We start from the raw sequence: 23,361 nt of genomic DNA, 5'->3' as shown, positions 1-23,361 counted from the left end.
ATATGACTCTACCTTGGAAAAGGAAAATACATTTTCTGTCTCAGCAATAGGATTGCTGTTATAGTACATAAGATAAAAAGAAAACTCATCACAATTAGCAGAACTACTATATATTATTCAATAAATTGGAGGATATGTTTTAAGGGAAAAGATAATTTACTTTCGTAATGTTTTCAAGCACAAATCACAATGTCTAGGTTATGAGGCTGCTGTTAGCACAGTCATGGCTACTGTTAGATAGCTCTACAATGTTAATGTCCAGTATCTTTGCTTTTCTTTTCTCTCCACCTAAAACCCTCTGAGCATTCTTTTTATCATCACAGTGGGGAAAAGATGCTGAGTACAAGCCAGAAAGGCTACTTCCTACCTGCCCTCTGTCTTATGACCATGTACTGTAACTGACATGGCTCTGTTCACTTTAGATAGAGACTGAAGACAGTCCCGTCGGAACCACCTGATCACTAGAAGATATGGTGGTGAGAACAGTTGATGAAGAGACATGGGAAGGGTTTTCGAACTCAACTGGATCACAGTAAACCGCATCCTCCTCATTTCTCATATGATTCTTAATAGCCTTAAATAGGACATAGAACAGCTCGATGACATTCAAGACAAAAGATACCACTGACACCACCAACATGAAGAGGATGAAGATGGTCTTTTCGGTGGGGCGAGAGAGGAAGCAGTCCACCCGATGTGGGCAAGGAGACTGTTCACAGATGTAAACAGCACTCAGAGTAAACCCATAAATGTACCACTGAATCAGGAGGAAGGCCACCTCGAAGACAGACTTGAAGAAGATGCTGGCCATGTAGGTTAGCAGCAATCTGCCTCTCATTTTCATCTTACTATGTCCTTCACTGACACACTTGAACTGCTCTCCTGCAATTTTTGGTAAGTGCCTTTCCACGCTGGTGCCATTAAAACGAGCAACTTCCAGTTCCTTCTCTTGCTTGTTCAACTTCTCATTCCGTCGAATCACGTAGTACACATGTGCCAGGTATAAGAGTGTAGGCACAGATACGAAAATGACCTGGAGGACCCAGAGGCGCACATGAGAGATTGGGAAGGCTTGGTCATAGCAGACATTTTCACAACCAGGCTGCTGAGTGTTGCAATGGAACTCAAACTGCTCGTCACTCCAGGCTGACTCGATAGCAGTGCCCAGGAGCAGGATGCGGAAAATGAAAAGGACCTTGATCCATACCTTTCCTCCAGCTGTGGAGTAGGGTTGAACCTTTTCTAGGAGCTGGTGTAAAGTACTCCAGTCACTCATGTTGCCTGTTCGTTGTTCTTGCACTTAAAAGGTGGGCACACCAAGCAAGTGCACACCTTGGAGGACGAAGTGAAATAAGACAGTAAGTTCAAGAGTCACACCTGCCTACAGTTTAAAAGCCTGCTGCTGTTTGGTACCTTCCCTGCTCCCCCATAATAAAAGAAATGGCTGATACCGGGTAAAAGCTTATGTGAATTCATTTTCATAAATGGAAAGTGCTCCTACACTAGAACATATGTGTACCTATAATGAAACAAGTTATATAAAGGGGAAAACAGATAAATTTAAAGGTCTCCTCAGTATAAAACAATCGCCAAAAATAATGAGTCAATTGTTTGGCATATACTCATAAACTGATTGATGTAGCTACAGAAGTTGGGCCAACATTTCCCAAAGAGACAGTGATATTCATTCATCCATTATTTATTCAGTGCCTACCAGGTGAAATGTACTGTAATAGAAATGGGCTCTTACTGATGAGTAAAACAGAATATGCTTGTGGAACTTGAAATCAACTGGGAAAAATAGATTATTTCAAATATGGTGTTTGGTTGGTATACGCCAGTAACCTCAAGCCCTTAGAAGGACAAAGGAAAAGGCTCACTGACAGTTCTAGGCCAGCCCGGGCTACCTACTGAGTTATCCTGAGCTACAGAATGAGATCTTGTCTTTAAAAACTATAGTATTTTATTAAACTTACAATATAATTAACAGATAAGTCATTTTTCAATTCTGAAAAGTATCAAGAAATCCAGTCTAAGACACATACTACATCTTAATTTCAAAAATGTGTGTGTGTGTGTGTGTGTGTTATAATTAAAGGAAGGCTCAGAGAACAAGTAAATATGCAGTAATTACACAAGTAGATGCTGAGAAAAGATCAACCAGGAGGCACTGACAGAGAACAAGGTAAGAAAATCTCAGCCAGACTGATTAAAGATACCCACACAAGAAGCAAGAAAATTACTGCTTGATGAGAGAGACAGAGCAAACAAATTAAAGGTAAAGAACTCTATATCCAATGCACCAAAAGGCTGGAAGTGTAAAGGCTGACACAGCGAGCAGTATAAAAGGTGGAGGTCTCAGGAGAGCTATGGAAGATACCACTTAGTAGGAGAGAAGGCCTGGGTGCAGAAACAACGACTACACCATGAAACTAGGACAAGACTGAGGCACTGGAAGACATTACAAACGGTTATGTGAGGCTTCATGGAGTGAGTGGGAGGGCTGACAGCACAGGATTAGAGCAGGGACAAATAGATCAGGAAGAGGATGGGAACTCTGCGTTAATGGATAGCAAGCAAGTTTTGATGGAAACTAAATGTGAAGAGGCTATTAAGAGTGATGGGGACCTGGAGAGAGGGCCCAGCAGTGAGGAGGAGATAATTAGGATACACAAAGGGCTTAAGACGAAAACATGTTCAGGAGGAGCATTGCTACCTTCCCTAGCCTACGAGTGTGGGCGGAAGCGCCTATGATGCAAATGTGAGCCAAAGGTTCTGTACACCTGCTAGCCTCCATCCAGTTCCTTCCAAGAGCCTCTATTTCTTTGTGACAAAGTCCTCAAAGCAAAAGCAGAAGGAAGGGCAGAAAGCTTCTAATTCAGAGCATAACAAATGTGTCTTGTCGTGAGTGGACCACTGATAATTTTTACATAACAAACAACTAATATTTTTAATTAGATATTGTCAGTGCAGCAGAACATTTATAAAGTAATTTTCATCTGCTGAGTTAAAATTATATTCATCATACTTAATATTTGAATTTGCCTTCTACAAAAACATTTTCACAAACATAGTCATTGGAAATAATTGGGTATAATAAAACAGAAAAAATTAATATTTCTTAACACAAACACAGTAAGAGTTTGCCAATTAATAATCAATTTGAAACATCTAAAAACTAATTTGTTTCTTCATTTTAATGGCCATTCCTCACAGTACTTTCTATGAGAAAAAACAAAATTTAAAATGAACACTAGAAGACAGGCAAGGTTAACAAAATGTACAATGTGTCAATCACCTGAGATTGTTTGCAACTCTTATCCAAGGGTAAGAACAGAAGCTTCCCCAAATTAAATTTTTTAGCAAGTTATCAACTTACAAGGCTTCAAAGTACACAGTGTACTTTCTCAGCTAGATAAATAACACCTTTTAGATGAACTGTCCTCTGTTGCACAGATTATAAAAGTAGTCCTATTAAGTGAAAGTCACCAAGATCTCGAGTTTATAATTAGTTCCTTCCTCAAGGTTAATTGAAAACAAGTCATTGGCAGTATAAAACTTCCATGTTTATTCTCATTCATTTTTCACATTTCAAGGAACTTCATCTCTAGACATTGCCTTAGAAAGAGATATTTTTGCAAAAATTATTAGGGTGGCATAGTAAAGAAAAATGCTCAGAACTACTTTAGCAAAGTCTATAAAAGGTAGCTGACAAGCCAAAATTCAATTCCGGGGGGGGGGGGGTCAAGAATCATAATATTTTTAGTTAATTCAGGATTCAGTTCTTAGCAATTTTCAAGAACTAGATGAAGTTCTTAAGATTTTCAAAATTTTTGTTCGGGGAAAAAAAGTTCTTCCTAAACATATGAAAATAGAGATCTAGATTCAAAAGGATGGAAATAACTGAGAATGAGTCATCTTTGCTAAGCAAATGGTTCACAGCAAAGTTTAAAACCCTCTTGCAGAACATTATTTTTAAACTGGACAAGATCTTTCTAATTTTAAACTATAAACGTAGGACTTCCAGTTTCAGCTTCAACACAAGCTGAGCTTACACATCATCAGTCCTGTCATCACCGCCAGAGAGACCCTAACAACTTTCAAGTCAGCAAGTTAGCTCCAACCAGCCAGAGAAGTGAGGACACAGGGCAAGAGAGTCTGCTATCTCTAGATGAACAAATGCACGGAATCACACCCAAGACACTTACCTGAGGCAGAAGGTACTAGAGTAAAATATTAGCAATGGAAATAAATCTGCCAAGTGCTAAGTAAGACCAGCTTGGTGGAATGAGCGCTCCAAGGAAAAGGGACCCTCCCACTCTTGCAGCTTCGCCTCCGGGAATCCGCAATCTCCTCCCCTTTGGAGGAGAGGAAAAGTAACCATTCTGAAATATCCCAAGGATGTAAGAGCCAATAAGAAGTCTCTTCCTTGCTAGGCGTGGTGATGCTGGCCTTTAATGCCAGCATTTGAGACATAGATGCAGGTCGAGGCCAGACTGGTCAGGGGGAGTTCCAGGACACCCAGAGCTACACAGAGACCCTGTCTCAAAATAAAACAACAACGGAAACAAAAACGAACAATAAAAAAAAACCTTCAGGGATGGAGAACGTAAGTACTTTTGAACCGCAAAGTATAATTTTCAAATAAGCTCATTTTCGTAACCCAGGCCCACCTTATACTTGGAATCTCCTACCTCGGCCTCCTAAATAGCTAGGATCCCAAGTCTGTACCATCTGGCCCAGTTCAAATAAGCTCAGAATGTTCTTCAGGAACAAAGGCTAACACTCTCAAACAAAATGTATCAGAAGCTTAAATATTCTGGAAGAAGGGGAATTAATTAGCTCCAGTCCAAGTTGTTATTCCCCTTTTACTTAAACAAAAGGAGGAGAATGACACAGCAGCCCTAAAAATGTTTGGGAAGGATATAGCGAAGGACTTGTGTCCAGCTGAAGCCCTAGGTGACAAAACACTTGCCCATCTCACTCTTTCCCACCATTTCAGTAGGGTTCCAGGACACTAGTACAGTAAGTGGATCACCACTGAAAGTGATACAGACACGACAGTTTCTAATGGTCTCAGGGAAAGGAAAGGACCAAAACGTAGAAAACTAATAAAAGCCACTAAAGCAGTGGTTCTCAACCTGTGAGTCATGATCCCTCTCTCTTGAGATTGCATATCAGACAGTTGACATTACAGTTTATAAGAGTAGCACAATTAGTTATGAAATGGAAAGGAAATAATCTTATGCTGGGAGGTGGTCACCACAACATAAGGAACTGTATTAAAGGGTCGAAGCATTAAGAAGGATTCGAGCCACTGTATTGGATGAAACTGAGGGCAGTAACCTCTAAAATTAGAAATGGGCCAGTGAGGTGACATAGCTTACCACCTAAGGGTACTTGCTTGCCAACGCCGAGAACCTGAGTTAAATTCCCAGAACTCACATTGTGGCAGCAAAGAACTAATCTCTGCAAACTGTCCTCTGACCCACATGTATGTAGCCACACACTTGCATACATGCACACAAACTGAAAGAATGAATAGAAAAAGTTTAATGGCTTGGTTTCTGGCTGAGGAACATAGAGCCCTTACTAAAGGCCTACTTTTTCAGTTAGTATCACCCCATATATCATATCTACTGTACATACACACAAGGTATGAAAAAAGGGCAAGAAAACTAAATAGACAAGAACCAGATGAAGATATGGCACAGACTAGAGAACTGCCACATTAGGAATTTAAAATACCTATGAAATAAGTCCCGCATTATGGTTCTTGCTTGTAATCCCAGCATTCAGAGGGTGATGCAGGAGGACCATTAGCTTAAAGCCAACCAAAGGAACATTGTAAGACACTATGTCAAAAAAAAAAAAAAACAGAATTATGATTAATGTGGTAAGAACTCAAAGTATGCCTTTAATCCCAACTGAAGGACTCAAGGGGGAAAGATAGGCAGATGGATCTCTGGGTTTGAGGCCAGCCATGGATACACAGTAAGACCCTATACCTCAAAAAGAAAAAAGAACGTAAGAAAGAAAGGGAGGTGGAAAAATCAACTTTCCCACACTCTTACAACTATTCAAATAGCTTAGAGCAACAAGAAGAGGCTTGTTGAAGCAGCTGCTTGTGATAAGGCACTGTGCTCCTACCTCCCACTAGAGCTCACAAAGAGAGACAGAACGCAACTTCTTCAGCCTGATAAAAGGCTCCTTTCTCCCCTTTCTTGCTTTGCTTTGTTTTTTTTTTCTTCTTCTTCTTTTTTTTTTTAAGAAGAAGCTTGCTATGTTGCTCAGGTTGGTTTGAAACTCAAAAAGATTAGCCTACAGAGTAGCTGGGCCTTCAGTAAACTGGACTACAAGTATTTACCACCATTCCTGCTTAAGGATATTTTTGAACACCATAGCTAACATCACTAACTGGAAAGGTAATGGTAACTGAAAGCCTTCCTCTAAACAATAGGAACAAAATAAGACCACCTATTTTGGTCACTTTGACAACAGTGAAGTTACAGCTACATCAATTAGGCTGCACAAAGAAGTAAAGAATGTCTAACATGGAAATGAAAAAGTATCCATTTTTAAAGATCCAGAAGAATCTACTCCCCCCCACCCCTGCGTGCCCCCCCAAAAAAGAACCCACTCTACTAGAACTAATAAAGTTAGAAAAGGTGAGGAAAATAAGATCAAAACATAAAATCCAGGAAGCCTCAAAGTATTAAACATGTGCTTACCATATAACCCAGGAATTCTGCTACTAGGTATACTCAGTTCTCAAGTACTAAGTACTTGAATCCTTGTGTGTAAAGTAGCATTCATAATAACCAAAGATGGAAATAGGTTTCCATCAGCAGATGAATGGGTTGGAAAATATGAGGCATACATCATAGATAGACATATACAATGGAAGACTATAAGAATGAAGTTCTCATATGTACAACATGGATGAACCCTGAAAACATTTAAATGGAAGAAGTCAGATACAAAAGGATAAGTATTTTACTATTCCAGCAACGCAAACTATCTACATTAGGTAAACATCACAGAAAAGGGAAGAAGCTTAAAGTTACTAAGTACTGGGATGGAGTAGGAAAACTTTGTGAGATAATGCTTACTTAGCTCCAGGCTTCTATTTAGGCTAATGAAAAATGAAAACAGATGGTAGTAGTGTTTTTATATTATTATAAACACATATTACTGAACTGTAAAACTTTCATCACAACTAAAAATAAACAGGAATACTGTTCTATACTACAAACAAACAATCTTCGAAGGAAATTAAGAGATCAGTTACAATTATAAAAACATGAGAATGAATAAGCAAATAAATGAACAAAATATTTGGGGATTAAAGTTCAAATTCTATGCAACCCTGATCAAAATTCCAATGGCTTCCCTCCCTCAAGGGATGGAAAAACTGACTCTAAAATCCATATGGCAGAACAAGGTACTTCAATATACAAAGAACATTGAAATGAAAAGACTTAGAGGACTCAGATTTCCTGATTTCCAATTTCACTATACAATTGTAATAATCAAGACACACGGTATTGGTATAAAGACAGGAACAAAGTCCAATGGACAAAAATTAATGGTATGTAATTCCCCACAACTATGGCCAAGTGATTTTCAACAAAGGTGCCACTACAAGTAAATGCAAGAAAGAATTATCTGTTCAATAAAAGGCACTAGCTCAACTGGCTATTCCCATATGAGGTTATGAAAATAAGATAAAAGTTAGATGTGGTGGCTCATGACTTTAATAGTAACACTTGGGATGCAGAAGCAGGATGACCACACATTCAAGGTCATCCTTAGCCACAAACTGAGTTGGAGAGCAGCCTGAACTATTTGAGACTCAGTTTAAATGAAACCAAAAGCAAGGGCTGGGGGCTTCACTCTGTGAGTAAAGTGCCTGCCATGGAAGCACAGGGACAGGAGTTTAGATTCTCGACAGTCACATCAAAAGCCAAGCACAGCTGCACAAATCTGTAACATTAGTACATACTAACATGTACAAGGGAAATGGGACATCCCTGAAGTTTACTCCTCCTCCTGATCAACTGATGTGCACCAAGTTCAATAAGAAACAATACCTCAAGAAGTAAGGCAGAACCAGGCATGGTGGTGCACACCTTTAATCTCAGAACTAAGGAAGCAGTGACAGGCAGATCTCTGTAAGTTCTACGGCAGCCTACAAAATAAGTTCCAGGACAGCCAGGGCTACATAGTACAACCCTGCCTCAATACATACATACATACATACATACATAGACACACACACACACACACACACATATATATATACCTTACTTTATATATATAAAGTAAGCTACATATAGATAGAAGACACCTGCCTTCCACTGGCACATGCATACATGAATATAAAAACACATGCATTACACACACACAGAAAAACAAACAAACAAAAATAAAAAACAGGGACCAGAAGGGTGGCTCAGTAGTTAAGAACACTAGCAGAGCTCTGCCAGAAGTCCAGAGATGGAGTTCCAGGAGCCACATGGTAGCTTGCAACAGCCTGTACCTCCTGTTCCAGAGGATCCAACACCCCTTTCAGGCCCCTGTGGAAACTGCATGCATGTGATGCATAGACACATGCACATTAAATAATTAACTAATTAGTTAAAAAAAATGAAACAATTGGAACCTCTGTATCACATTATAGGAAAATCATATGAACATCAACTTAAAATTGATGAGAAGTCCAATAAATAAAAAAGCTAAAATTATACTAGTATTCTATTAAATACAGATAAGTACACATCTAAACTTTCACATACTTGAATTTCAGTGTCTTTTAAAGGCACATAATAAAGGAAAAGTAAATGATATATCATCAAAATTAAAAGCTTTGTACATCATCAACAATAACAAGAATATGAAAGGGCACCTAAAGAATGAGAGAAAATACTTGCAAACAACATACCTGACAAGAAACTTGTACTCAAACTAGACAACAAAACTCAATTTAAAAATGAGGAAAAGAATTAGACAATTCCCTAAATAAAATATACAAATGGCCAGACAGTTGTCTCAGGGGTTAAAAACACTTGCTGTATAATCATAAGGACTAGAGTTCAGATCCCTACGACCATGTAACAAACATGCCATCCAGCACTCCAGCTCTGAGGGAGGGAGACACAGCAGCATCTCTGGTGCTTGCTGACTTCCAGACTAGCTAATACACAAATGCAAAGTTCAAGAGGGATCCTGCCTCAAAGAAACACATAGGAAATGGTTAAAGAGGAAGGATGATTAATGCCTTATTTGGGCTTCTATGCAAGAACACCTGCATGTGCACATGTGCACACACACACACATATATGCATAAATTCACACACAAATGAATCAACATTAATCTTTTTTAAAGAAAAAGAAGATATACAAATGGCCAATAATGGCCAATAAATTCATGAAAAAAACTGTTCAGCATTACCAAACATAGGGATGTGTAAATGAAAACAACGAGGTGCAACTTTACACCCACTGAGATGGCTATAATGTTTCAAAAAGAAAATAAAGATGTGGAAAAACTGGAGCCTGAGTACATTGCTGGTAGGAATATAGCGTGGTACTGCTGCTATGGAAACCAGTTAAACATAGAATTTCCATAAGATAGTCTCTCCAGCCTCAGGATGCACCCTACAGAACTGAAAACAGAACTCTAATCCTTGCACATGAAATTTCATAGCAGCTCTATTCACAATAGTCAAAAGGTAGAAACAAGTAGACATCCATCCACTAAAAATACATAAACTAAATATAATAGATGCAAGCAATACAGCAAAATGTCATTCCGGCCTGATAAAGAATATAGCACTGATACACAGTACAATATTGGTGAGCCTCAAAAAACCTTTATGCTAAGCAAAGGAACCCAAATTCCAAAGTCACATGTCATACAATTTCACATATATCAAATATTCAGAATATCTAAACCCATAAGCACAGAAAGCAAATCCAAGTGCTAAAAAGGAGAGTTGAAATGGGGGAGTTTATACTTGATAAATATGGAGCTTTCGGAGGATACAGAATACTTTGACTTGAAAGACTGTGAATGTACTAAATGTCACTGAAATGTGCATTTAAAAATGGTTAATTTGTGGAATGTGAATTTCATATTAATGGGGGTTGGAAACTATGTAATAACTATCACTTCTACAAAAAAAAAATTTGTATGGCCTTTAGGAAATTAAACTAGTTAAGCAACATTTTCTCTCATATAAAAGGATAATTCCTTCTAACTTAAAGTTAGGAGGTAAAGCAGCTAACACAATACATGAATGAGACTTTAAATGGAAATTATTGTTGTGACTTATTAATGCATTTATCTTTACTTGACTTATACAAGAAAGATATACAATTGGTTTTTTTCCAAAAAAAAAAAAACTATTCTTCACATTGCAAGAATGTCCTTCTTTTAGTCTGAAGACTGTGTTCTTCATTCTCAAGAAGTGTGCATTGTGCCTTGTTCATCTTTGGGTGGAACAACGGGTATCCCAGCCACTGATTAGTATAAGTTTCTTTATGCCTGATTCCCAGAATATTCTACTTCTCACCATACACAGCTTCCCATATAACCACTTAAAGAATTTACCCAATCTGAAATAAAAGGAAAAGTAATTTTCAGTGAACATAGCCTACCTTATTAATTTTAATTCCTTAGGCTCTGAGAAACAGAAAATAGATTCTTGGTTCACTGAGACCATTATACTATTTCTGCCATATAGTTGGGGTTTGCTAACAATAGAAATAAGCAAATTTCTTTGCAAAAGCCAGATGATAAGTACATTAGACTTAGTGGGCCATATAAAACTGTATAGCTCTTTAACTGTGTCATACAAAGCAGCCACAGAAATAGCACACATGAATGAACGTGACTGTGTTCCAATAAAACTTTATTTAAGAAATAGAGTCTAGATCTGCAAACTCAGATCTACATTCTTGGGGTAATTTCTCTTACCCATCCTAATATTGTGGCCTTACACCTAAAGGAAATGACCAGGACCTATGGTCAAGTTTGCAGTGTGTCATCTGGATTCTCTAACCATCATATTATCACTACAAGGATTGTAGTCCTCAGGAGTTTGTAAAAGAGCTAGCGACTAATGGTGCTGCTTCCTAATTCTATTCTCAGCTTTGTGCATTTGTCTTAAGGGGCACTAGGAAATACTGTACTTTCCTATGGCTTTATTACTGACAAGAGTTTCTCATAAACAGACTTAAATATGGAACTTAGCAGGAAAAAGAGGTTTCACATTTTTCTTTCAATTGCCATCTTGTACAGAATTCAGACTGACTCCTTAACTACATTTTAAACTCCCTGACAAAGAAAAATGTAACCTTACATGTATTGGTTTAGCTAGGCTGAACTTTCTCAAAAGAATTCATTCTTATGGAATTAGAAGAGTACCATCTTAGCTAAGTGGCTGATATTTTGTCAGCACTCCATAGATTTTTTTTTCTAAAGCAGATGTGTGTTCAATTTTGTTTTTAATGTCAGGCCTAGAAAACATTGCTTTAATGAAAAAAAAAGTTGGGTCAGTGAGATAACTCAGCAGGTGAAAGTACTTTCCAATCAAGTCTAGCAACTTGAGTTCAATTCTTACAACCTACACAGAGGTGGGAGGAGAGAACTGACTTCCCAAAGTTGCCCACTGACCTTCACACATGCATGTGACACATGACACCCCCAACATGTGTATCCATGTGTGCATGTGTGGAGTACGGGTTTAAGTTTTTGATTATTTTCTAAATGAAAATACTTTAACATATAAAATAAATCCTTAAATTAAGAGATACTAAAGTTCAAAAGTATCATAAGATATGAATGATAGCTACTAATCATATTACTTTGGTGCTAGACATTTTTTTCCAGACAAAGATCACCCTGCATTACTTTCCAGTCACTGGTTTTGACAATATAGACTATACTTATTAAAAGGGCATTTGTTAATTTGCTTTTCCTTACATTATCAGTGAATACATTTTTTCAAGTCTGTACAGAAAAATAATCTGTACTGACTTTTACTATTTAAGTTTTGAAGAAAAGTAGCATTAAGTAGATTACTTAAACACAGACCTTCGTCAGAGAGAAGAAATCACTCCCCACCACCATGACAAGGTTTCATTGTGTAGTCCCAGTCATCCTGGAACTCGCTTTATAAACCAGGATGGCGTTGAACTCAGAGATATGTCTGCCTCTGCCTCCCCAGTGCTGGGAATTAAAGGTGTGCACCACGCTACCACCTAGCTTGAAACCACTCATCTTAAGAAGATGGACAAAGAGTGTTCTCATCTTAGAACTAATTATATCATCATTTGCATAAAAAGGGATTTAAAGTCCACCCTATAAATGCTCAATAAATAATGACATTGATTGAAACGAGGAACCTAAAAAGAAGCATATAGAATAGAGGTGGTACCAAAAAACTGTACTTGGTCCCTAACAAGGAATCCAAGATGATCCTGGCCATTTGAATGTAGTAAACTGGAAAAGCAGCCTGGGGAACAAATCCTCTACAGAGGGTAAAAAAGATGCTTTAGAAACTGAGTCAGGGCCAGGCATAGTGGTGCAAGCCTTAACATCAGCACTTGAGAAGCAGAAACAAGCAGTTTCAGGTGAGTCTAGACTAAATAGTAAGTCCCTATCTAATAAAAAGAAAGGAATGAAAGAAGGAAGGGAAGCAGGGATAAAGGGAAGGAGGGACAGAAAAGATGGAAGAAAGAGAAGAAAAGATAAAGTAAGCAAGCAAATACAAAACAAAATAAGAAAGAATGAGGTAGTCTTCAGCGTAGACAGAGCTAGTAAAGGTAATTCTAATGAGTATTTCTTTGTTCCATTAACTAAGAAACAAACATAAAACCAAATCTAGATGAGGATGATGAAGACTAAAGCAGTCAGAAAGCAAGAAAATGTCCAAATTCTTCTACTTCTCTAAAGAAGTCAGATCTGCCTGGAAAAATAACATCCATTTCTTTTGCTGATGTAGAAATATGGGCAGTTCTTTCTATCAATGGTTAGTAGATAGGCTTGAGGGCTCATTTCTGTAACTCTCATAAAGCAGAGACTGGAGCAGAAAGAATGCCACAAGTTCAAGGCCAGCCTGTATTTTATAGTGAGTTCTAGTATATTAAATTGTTTCAAAAATAAGGTAAAACATAACTACAGAGAAGTAAGGTTTTAATGAAAGTCTTACAATATTTCAGAAAACTAATTAGATCAGCAACAGCAACAACTACAAAAAACAGGTCAAGAGAAGAAACTGAGTGAACTAATTGTTCCGTATGAGTGACTCTATAAAACAAGGACAAAAGATATTTTCTTTATTAATGATTCCTATTATCTTTGTTCTAAAGCTGAAGTCCAGTGACATCTCATTAATCTCCATAAACTTCAGTAAATTAAACCCTTTAAAATGGATTATAATGAAAACTGCAAACTTTTTCCAGTTATTTTTTTTACAATATTTATTAAACCCTAAGCTTTTTTTGTGATTTTAAGTAATTAAAATCTCTACACATGAAGCAGAAACCTTGGTATTTACTTAAACAAAAAGAAAGCAATGATGGAGAAGAAAATAATATAACAAACTTCTACTGATCTTTGTTTTAAAATTATAATTTATATATGAAGCTTAAAACTAAAAGTTAAAGACAAAGATTTTCTTTATTTAGTGTAGTTTTAAAAACCAAGTTAGTTAGCCAGGCATGATGCTGCACACCTTTAATGCCAGCACCCAGGGGCAGAGGCCTGCAGTTCTCTGTGAGTTTGAGGCCAGCCTGCTCTACAGAGCAAGTTCCAGGTTAGCCTGGGATACTCAGAGAAACAGTCTAGGAAGCAAGGAAGGAAGGAAGGAAGGGATGGGGGAGGGAGGAAGGGAGGAAGGGAAACAAGTTAGTTTTGTTTTAGTAGAAAATACTACACAGTTTTAGATGGTAGTTGTTTGTCCAAAGTAAATATATTGCTCAAAACCATATTTTAAAAAAAAAAAAAACAACTGTTAAATTAGTGATTGGTTGGGCTGGAGAGATGGCTCAGTGGTTAAGAACACTGACTGCTCTTCTGAAGGTCCTGAGTTCAAATCCCAACAACCACATGGTGGCTCACAACCATCTGTACTGGGATCTGTAATGAGACACCCTCTTCTGGTGTGTCTCAGGACAGCTATAGTGTACTTACATATAATAAATAAATCTTTGGGTAGGAGTGAGCAGAGGTCCTGAATTCAATTCCCAGCAACCACATGATCACTCACAACCATCTGTACAGCTACAGTGCACTACTATACACGAAATAAATCTTTTAAAAAATTAGTGATTGGTCACTGGCTTTTCCTCAAATATGGCCTTGATATAGTTTGATGCTTAAAAAGCCTACAAATTGTTTTGGAGAAAAGCAAAAGAAATGCATGTATATGTTCCTGTCAGGTGTGATAGCTCATCTCTGAATCCTAGCTCTTGGAAGGATTGCTACATCATTGATGCCAACTAAAGCTACACAGTGAATTCTAGGATATCCTGGGATATAGTATGAGATATTACCTCAAAAAGAAGGTGGGGGGAGACAGAGACAGAGACAGAGACACACACACACACACAGACACAGAGACAGAGAAAGAGGGAGAAGAAAGAAAAAGAAGGCAAGCAGGCAGAAAGAAAGGCAGCAAGACAGAGCGAGGGAGGGGAAGGAAGTAAGGTGGGAGGGAGGGAGAGAGGGAAGAGGAAGGAAGAAAAGAAAGAAGGAAACAGTATGCTACTAACAACGAAATCTTGCCAGGCAAGATGGCTCAAGTCTGTACTACCAGCACTTAAGTGGCTAAGACAGGAAGACCAAGGCTAGCCTGGGTTTCATAGTGAGTTTCAGGAAAACCTGGATTACATTATGAGGATACCCACTATCTTAGGGTTTCTATTGCTCTGAAGAGACACCATAACCACAACAACACTTATAAAGGGTAACATTTACCCTGAACCTGGCTTACAGGTTCAGAGGTTTAGTCCATTGTCCTCATAGCAAGAAGCATGGTGGCACACAGGTAGGCATGGAGCTGGAAAGTAGCTGAGAGTTCTACATGCTCTGGCAGCAGAGAAAGAGAGACACTGGGCCAGGCTTAATCATCTGAGACTTCAAAGAGTACCCCCAATGACACACTTCTTCCAATTAGGGTACATGTCCTAATCGTGCCAGTATGAGCCTATGGGGACCATTTTCATTCAAACCACCACACCCCTTATCTCGGGGGGGGGGGGGCGAGGGGGACCTTAAAAGCCAACAAGGAAGCCTTATGACAAACGATAAACTGTGACAACCAAGTAATGAACAACTAAGCATGTCTCCCCAGTACAGGCAAATGAAGATATTTGTTCCTAGTGTCTTAGGGTTGCTATTGCTGTGATGAAGCATCATGACTAAAAGCAACAAAGTTCATCATCAAAATCACTCAGGGGAGGAACCTGGAGGCAGGAGCTGATGCAGAGGCCACAGAGGGATGCTGCTTACTGACCTGCATCTCATGGCTTGCTTAGCCTGCTTTCTTATGGAACTCAGGACCACCAGCCCAGGGATGGCACCACACACAATGGGCTGGGCCCTACTCCATTGGTCATAAATTGACAAAATGCCCTGATCTTATGGAGGCATTTTCTCAACTGAGGTTCCCTCCTCTCTGATGATTCTAGCTTGTGTAATGTTGATATAAAACTAGTGAGCTCAACCAGTGAATATTTCATCAATTTTCTACTACCTATTACAATCACATTTTTAACACATGAATGAGGAAATTAGCACATTCTAGAGTGTCTACTTTTTAAAAAACATCATGTGCCCATTTCACTTACAGGCAATTTGATACATGGTTCACTGTAGTACATGGATTTGTTCACCTCCCAGTCCTACACTTGATCTTAGCCAAAAGGCCAAGAAATTATCACCTCCCAAGCCTCATCACATATTTTTAGACTGCAGATAAATACTATCTTTCAAGTTCTTCCTTCCCTCCTAGTCTTCTTTGGATGCAACAATAATGAACCACTTAATTATATAATATTTAGGTATATTATAATATTTATTATTATAATTATATAAATTAACACCAAACAATGTTTGGTCTATACCTAAAAACAGACCCACTATATAAATAATTAGATATATAATACCTAAAATTTTAAGCATCTTACTAAAATGTTGATATACAAATATATTCATATAATGAACACAATAAGGAGGATCACATATATTTTACCTATAACATGAACTCCATAGCAATCTGTTCATTTGATTCTAAAGCATAAATCCCATGAGGCACACCGGATTTCCTATTTTTATATATTGGAGCATAGATTTGAAGGTCTGATTTTAGTTGGAAAAAGAATACACTCTACCAAGTCAAACGGCTAAACAGCTGCCGATGCTAAAACGAGTTTCATATTATTCTGAGTTAGGGCCTAATTTATGCTTTAAATTCTCCATCCTGTGACAATCTTTTTAGATGCATTAAAAGGGAAAAGCAACAACACTTTGAATGCTGATGTGAACCTCTCATTTTGTAAAGAGCAGGAAAAGATAGATTTTATATACAAGCTCAGGCTGAAAACTTGAACCTGGAACTCCTTATCTTCCTGCCTCCATTTCCCATGTGCTGGGATCACAGGCATGTGGCACCATGCTGTTTTATGCAGTACTGTGGAAAAACCTTAGGGTTTCTTATATACCAGATAAAATACTCTACCAAATGAGCTACATCTCTAGATGTAATGTTTTGTTTTTTATCTTTCCATTTACTTGTTTGTTAGAATATTGCCTTAATATATACTTGGTTTAGCTAATACATAGAACCCGCAATATGGGACTGAAGGAAAGTGAATGGGAGTGGGCATCCTTTGGTTTTGGGAAACCCATTTTAAATCTGAAATCTGATCTCTACTGACTATTATATACAGCACTTTGAATTATAAGGATGAAGATACCATAGTTTTCTTGCCCTTGTAGCCTATAAGAAAGTAATTACTTTAAAAATTAGCTCTTGATGTTTCTGCAAATAAAATCACACTTTGCTAGGTACGATGATGCATACCTTATAAAATCAATTCTTGGAAGGTAGAGGCAGGAGGATGAGGAGTTCCAGGTCATCCCATAGCTATATATGAGGTTTGACAACAGCCTAGACTACATGAGACCTTCTCTCAAAACACTACCCCCAGAAAACCAAACAAACAATCAGCTAAATTTTGGTTAATGAATGACAAAGACTAGCAGAAAATATTTAAACCATATAAATATAAAAAAAATAAGCAAATAATACCTGTCTGTGTCTCTGTCTCTGTCTCTGTCTCTGTCTCTGTCTCTGTCTCTGTCTCTCTCTCTCTCTCTCTCTCTCTCTCTCTCTCTGTGTGTGTGTGTGTGTGTGTGTGTGTATTCTAGACATGTCTGGATCTCTTAAATCCTTATGGTTTAAAACCCACCACTAGAACTAAGTCCAGATGTAGTTTACTTCATTGAGTATTTGCTTCAATTCTTAAGAGTCCAGATTCAATCCCCAACACTGCATAACCAGGTTGTGGTGGCACATAACGGTAATCCCAGCACTCTAGTGCTAGAGGCAAGAGAACAGAAGTTGAAAGCCATCCATTCCTGGCTACACAGTGAGTTGTGAGGCCAGCCTGGGATTTTTGAGACCCTATCTCTAATAATAATAATATAGTAAAACCAACAATTAAACATTGATGCTTCTATTTTCATTGCTAGGCAAAACAGAGTCATCTCAGAAAGGGAAGCATTACATTCACAAGAGTCAACTTTATCTTGGAAACTATCACCCTATATTTCACAAGTAATGCCCACCCAGGAATTCTTTTTTTTAAGCTTTAGAAATTTATTATAACTCAAGAAAACTCATTAAAAGAAGAGCATTTCATTAGGGAACTTTCCATTTATTTAATTTCAAACTACAGTAATACTTCTTAACGAGGCATTCAGTGTACTAAATTTATTTTGATTACATGTATTTTGAATTCTTAATCATCCTTAATCAAGAGCCAGTAGCATTCAAACAACTTTTGAGATTTAGATACTGACAAAAATCTGCAGATATTTTCAACATAAAAGCAATTCAAATACCTAAATTTAAGAATTAAGAAATCATTGTATTAAAATAGATCTATAATGTAAAACACAAAACCATATGGTAATGAATTCTAAAATCAAAAAGTAGCAAGTATTTAAAAGGAAAAGCTTTCATTATTTACATATATATTAATTACTATTGATGGATGATATCTTGAGTCTAATAGTTGAGCTCATTTCAGATCCAAACTATATCACTAAAAAGGAAAAATTACAAAATATTAAAGCCTTGATCTTAAAGTTAATACAAAATAACATGAGGCTAAATAATACCTTGACTGCTTACATTCTAATAGAAATATACTCTGAGCAAGATGCATTCACCAAGTTAACAGCTATGAAACCTCAAGTGACTATGAATAATTTATGGTTGCTGTAGTCAAAAACCTATATGATTGATTTTGAGAATGATCAACTATAACAAATACTCATAATCATACATTATTATCCCAAAGCCTTGTACAAACCCAAACTTCTACCCATTCACTACCTTTCAAAACCTAGATGGGAATCCATCAAGTAATCAAGTAGGTCTGTGTGAAAATCACACAACAAAACTCCTCCCTCATGTGCAAGTGAATACAAATTTTATATGACACTGCCTTGCTCCCTTCCTTCCATCCAACCTCTTTTTTTCCTACTATACAACTTTCACCTATACATAAATGGATTGGCTTAAAAATAGTATGAAACTAAAAATAAAAATGTAATGGTCACTTACCATGATCATGTTTATCCCCAAAGTTGCCTTTTCTCCGTGTTTACATATCAATTCTATTTCACTAAGCATCACTACTAGAGCCAGACAACTTTAATTATATGCCCATATAAAAAGAACATTGCTTTAGTTTCAAAACAGCTGAAATACATACATATTTTTCCTTGTAAAAAAACATGTACTTGCCTTGTGTCTGCATTTAAGTACAACTCCATAGGCTCCTATAATTAAAAAGAAGTAAGCAATCAGAGACATGCATATGAACTATAGTTCTATATTTATATTGCTTATGAGCATATGTTAGAATAACAACATCTATGACAATATTCTAGAGTGACAGCATCATGAGCCACATACAAACAAAGCAGGGGTCTCATATGATTTTGTATAAACCCAGAGTATAGACAAATCATTTCTAAGAAAAAAAACCTACACATATTTGTTATTTTATGCAAAACAGGATCAAACAAAACACACCCCCCATAAGGCTGTGAGGCTATGTGACCTGGGCATAGTGGTACACACTGCAATTATAGCACTTCTCAGGGTGAGACAAGAGGACAGCCAGCAGTGTGAGGCCGGGGCTGGACTACATAGTGAGTGCCAAGCCAAACAGCGGTACACAGCAAGACATCTCAAAAATATGTATGTTTTGAAGCAAATAAAAATCAACTCAATAGGTTCTAGGGAACTTAAAACTTAAAAGCTAATAATTTTCCAAGAGTAAGGTCAAACACAGAACCTACCCAAATAAGCTCTCGGTCCCAGGAGCCAAGTATAGCCGTTTCTAAAATACTGTAATATACTAACAGGCAAATTATTATAGGTTGGAGCTAGGAGCGAAGTTCAGTGGTAGACTACTTTTCTTCCATGCATGGGTCCTTGGTTCTATGTTCAGTCTCTCTCTCTCTCTCTCTCTCTCTCTCTCTCTCTCTCTCTCTCTCTCTCTCTCTCTCTCCCTCCCTCCCTCCCTCCCTCCCCCCTCTCTCTCTTTCTGAAAAAGCAGTGTTTAAAAATTATTTTTTTACAGCTAGGCAGTGGTGGCGCATGTCTTTAATCCCAGCACTTGGAAGGCAGAGGCAGGCAGATGTCTGAGTTCAAGCCAGCCTGGTCTACAGAGTGAGTTCCAGGACAGTCAGAGCTACACAGAGAAACCCTGTCTCAAAAAATTAAGTAAAAACATTTTTTTAATATATAGGGAAATGCCTTCTCCATTGTGGGTCCTGGGATTGAACTCATGTTCTCAGGATTGGCTCCAAGCACCTTACTGGCTAAGCCATCTTGCTAGCCCCAAAAGGCAAATTTTATGAAACAGGTAACAGACTGAGAATAATGTGTTGCTGTGTAATATCAATGATGAGATGAAAAGGAGTCAATTAGTGGCAGGAGAGGCAAGAAAAGCACTTAGTGGTGTGGTTTGCACTTCAGACCTTGAAACAAGCACCTAATTAATAATCAGATTCTCATTGTTTCTATTTCTTTAGAAGAATTTGTCAACCTAATATTAAAATCTTGAAGAGCTCTGCAAACAATTTTAAATTCTTAAAATTCAAAATTTATTTAAAAAACCTAAAATCCAACATTTTTGTAACATCTTTGTTTTTCCCCTTCCCTTCTCCCTCTTGCTCTGGGCCCCTTTCACTCCAGCCCATAGGTTTTTTTTTTTTTATTTGTTTCTTATTATGGATGGTTGTGAACTACCATGTAGTTGCAAGCCACCATTTGGTTGCTGGGATTTGAACTCATAACCTCCAGAAGAGCAGTCAGTGCTCTTAGCCATTGAGCCATCTTATCAGCCCAGTAACATCTATTTTCTGAAAATGCTGAGAAACCATGTTTTCCCTGATAATCAACTAAACTCATTTTTATAAATTTCTATAACATTATCTCTAAGAGTCAAATGACTAAGCAAGAAAAACAGCGTGATTTCTTTTTCTAGAAGTCAATTTTTGAAAAATGAATAATATTTTAGCTAATCAATAGTAGCTTTGGTCATAAAAGCATCAATATTATATACTATGTAGAAAGAAAATATAAATGGCATTAAAACCATCCTATGCATACTAATTTAAGACATTAAAAATATAACCAAACTATGTACTTGAAAACTTGCAAACTATGGTCTGCCATTCTCAAAGAAAAGAAAGTAATTTATTCATTTGTTTATTTACTACATAGTAATTAAAGTTAGCATATATGAATGAATTTTCAGGTATTTAAAAATAAGCTCAGATGATATAAAATGTAACAGTAACAAAAATACATAGACTAAGGAAACCATGCTAGTGAAAAGAATGAAATCAAGTCAGTTTTAAAAGATCCCTGATTGCCGGGTATGGTGGCTCATGCCTTTAATCCCAGTACTCCAGAGGCAGAGGAAGATGGATCTCTGAGTTCAAGGCCAGCGTGGTCTTGATCTTAGAGCATAAGCCTTATAGAACAAGTTCTATAAGGCTATACAGAGATACTTGGTCTAAAAAAATATTTATTAAATTTTAAAGGGTTTTTAAGGGTTTTTCCCTTGGAGAATAAAACCTACATAGTTGAAGAACAGGGTTGTTTTTTTTTTTTCGATATATTTTTTATTTATATTTCAAATGATTTCCCCTTTTCTGAGTCCCCACTCCCCACAAGTCCCATAAGCCCTCTTCCCTCCCCCTGTTCCTCCATCTACCCCTTCCCGCTTCCCTGTTCTGGAATTCCCCTATACTCTTGCACTGAGTCTTCCCAGAACCAGGGGCCACTCCTCCATGTAAAACCAGACACACTGAAACTAATAGAAAAGAAACTGGGGGAAACCCTTGAGGACATGGGCACAGGGGGAAAGTTCCTGAATAGAACACCAATAGCTTATGCTCTAAGATCAAAAATTGACAAATGGGACCTCATAAAACTACAAAGTTTCTGTAAGGCAAATGACACCGTCAAAAGGACAAAACGTCAACCAACAGATTGGGAAAGGATCTTCACCAACCCTAAATCCGACAGAGGACTAATATCTAATATATACAAAGAACTCAAGAAGGTAGAACCCAGAGAACCAAATAACCCCATTAAAAAGTGGGGTACAGAGCTAAACAAAGAATTTTCACATGAAGAACTTTGGAGGGCTGAGAAACACCTTAAGAAATGTTCAACATCATTAATCATTAGGGAAATGCAAATCAAAACAACCCTGAGATTTCACCTCACACCAGTCAGAATGGCTAAGGTCAAAAATTCAGGGGATAGCAGGTGTTGGCGAGGATGTGGAGAAAGAGGAACACTCCTCCACTGCTGGTGGGATTGCAAGATGGTGCAACCACTTTGGAAATCAGTCTGGCGGTTCCTCAGAAAACTGGGCATGACACTTCCTGAGGACCCTGTTATACCACTCCTGGGCATATACCCAGAAGAACAGGTTTTATTTAACTACTGTAGATTAGGTGCATATCTGAATTGATAGGCTAAGTTAAGGGGATCTGAATAAAGTTATTGGTGATGTATAAAATGACACGGTACTCCAAACTTCAAACATGAAATTTTAACTTACCTTCACCAACAACCCCAAGGATCTCAAATTTATTCATCACATTACCAATGTTAGGAATCTTCATGAAGACAAACGCCTCTTTTGATGCGAGCCACAGAACATGGCACCAAAAAAGGAACTTCGAAACAAGTTATTCAGTAAGCAGAAAAAAAAATATCCCAACGAAGAAATTCTCAAAAGTTGGCAAGAAACTTTCATACATTTGTTCAACCGTGAAGTAGTAAATGAGTCCCTGGAAGAGCAAACACAAGGAAGCACCATTAGTGTAATGTTACAAGACTCGACCTATCATAGCATTCTTAAAACTGTTTTTGATCTGCATTAATGTTTCATAGGCTGTAAATAGAAGTAGGAAGTAAGAACCTCAAATGAAATAAACCTCCTTAGATTAAAATCATTACCATGACCATGATTAAGGAAGGACCAGTTAACTTTTGAAAATAGTAATTTACCTAGTATCCTCATTCTAAAAATAAGAACAACATTGTACTCAACCATACTTAGATCTTAGACATTTGTTCTTTAATAGTGACACAGAACCATTTTATTTAAAGATAAATTCTCACTATATAGCCCTGGCTGAAACTCAGAGGTCCACATGCCTCTGACTCCAGTGTGCTGAAGTGCTGAGGCTAAAGGTGTATGCTATTACACGTAGATGACAAGAAACTTCTTTATCTATATTTTGGACCAAACAGGTAATGAAAGCTCTACTACTTCCCCTTCCCAATTTTTTGTCTTTTCTTTTTAATAACCCAAAGTCCAATTAGTCATCTACTGGAATATGGACAACTTATCATGGGGGATGTCTATCAACTGCCAATGGCTCCTCTGCCTATAAGCCCTACCTTCTTCAGGGAGGAATGAGACCTTCGTTTCTTAGTCCCACAAAAGGGAAATGCAATATGAAAGGGCAAGAAAATGATGTAAATATTTATGTTCTCACATATACATATTCCCTAGATCTAT

General features: G+C 37.6%; 2 protein-coding genes across 2 annotated transcripts in view; both read right to left on the bottom strand.

Annotated features, from left to right (window-relative positions):
* The window catches only part of Cdkl5 (cyclin dependent kinase like 5), a 211,988-nt gene that overhangs the window by 126,158 nt on the left and 62,469 nt on the right, over positions 1 to 23,361 (bottom strand). Inside the window, exons 2-3 of the mRNA XM_052171250.1 lie at positions 22,393 to 22,624; positions 19,047 to 19,081 (exon numbers count right to left, since the gene is read on the bottom strand). Coding sequence (XP_052027210.1) covers positions 19,047 to 19,081; positions 22,393 to 22,456 — 99 coding nt within the window. The 5' untranslated portion in view covers positions 22,457 to 22,624. The remainder of the gene's footprint in view (positions 1 to 19,046; positions 19,082 to 22,392; positions 22,625 to 23,361) is intronic.
* On the bottom strand, positions 140 to 1,317 carry LOC127675231 (gap junction alpha-6 protein). The gene has a single exon (XM_052171252.1). The coding sequence runs from the start codon at positions 1,274 to 1,276 to the stop codon at positions 419 to 421; it is 858 nt and encodes a 285-aa protein (XP_052027212.1). The 5' UTR covers positions 1,277 to 1,317; the 3' UTR covers positions 140 to 418.

This window comes from Apodemus sylvaticus, chromosome X (assembly GCF_947179515.1).
Source record: "Apodemus sylvaticus chromosome X, mApoSyl1.1, whole genome shotgun sequence".
In the NCBI taxonomy this organism is placed as follows: domain Eukaryota; kingdom Metazoa; phylum Chordata; class Mammalia; order Rodentia; family Muridae; genus Apodemus; species Apodemus sylvaticus.
This window is presented reverse-complemented; position numbering and strand designations above follow the sequence as displayed.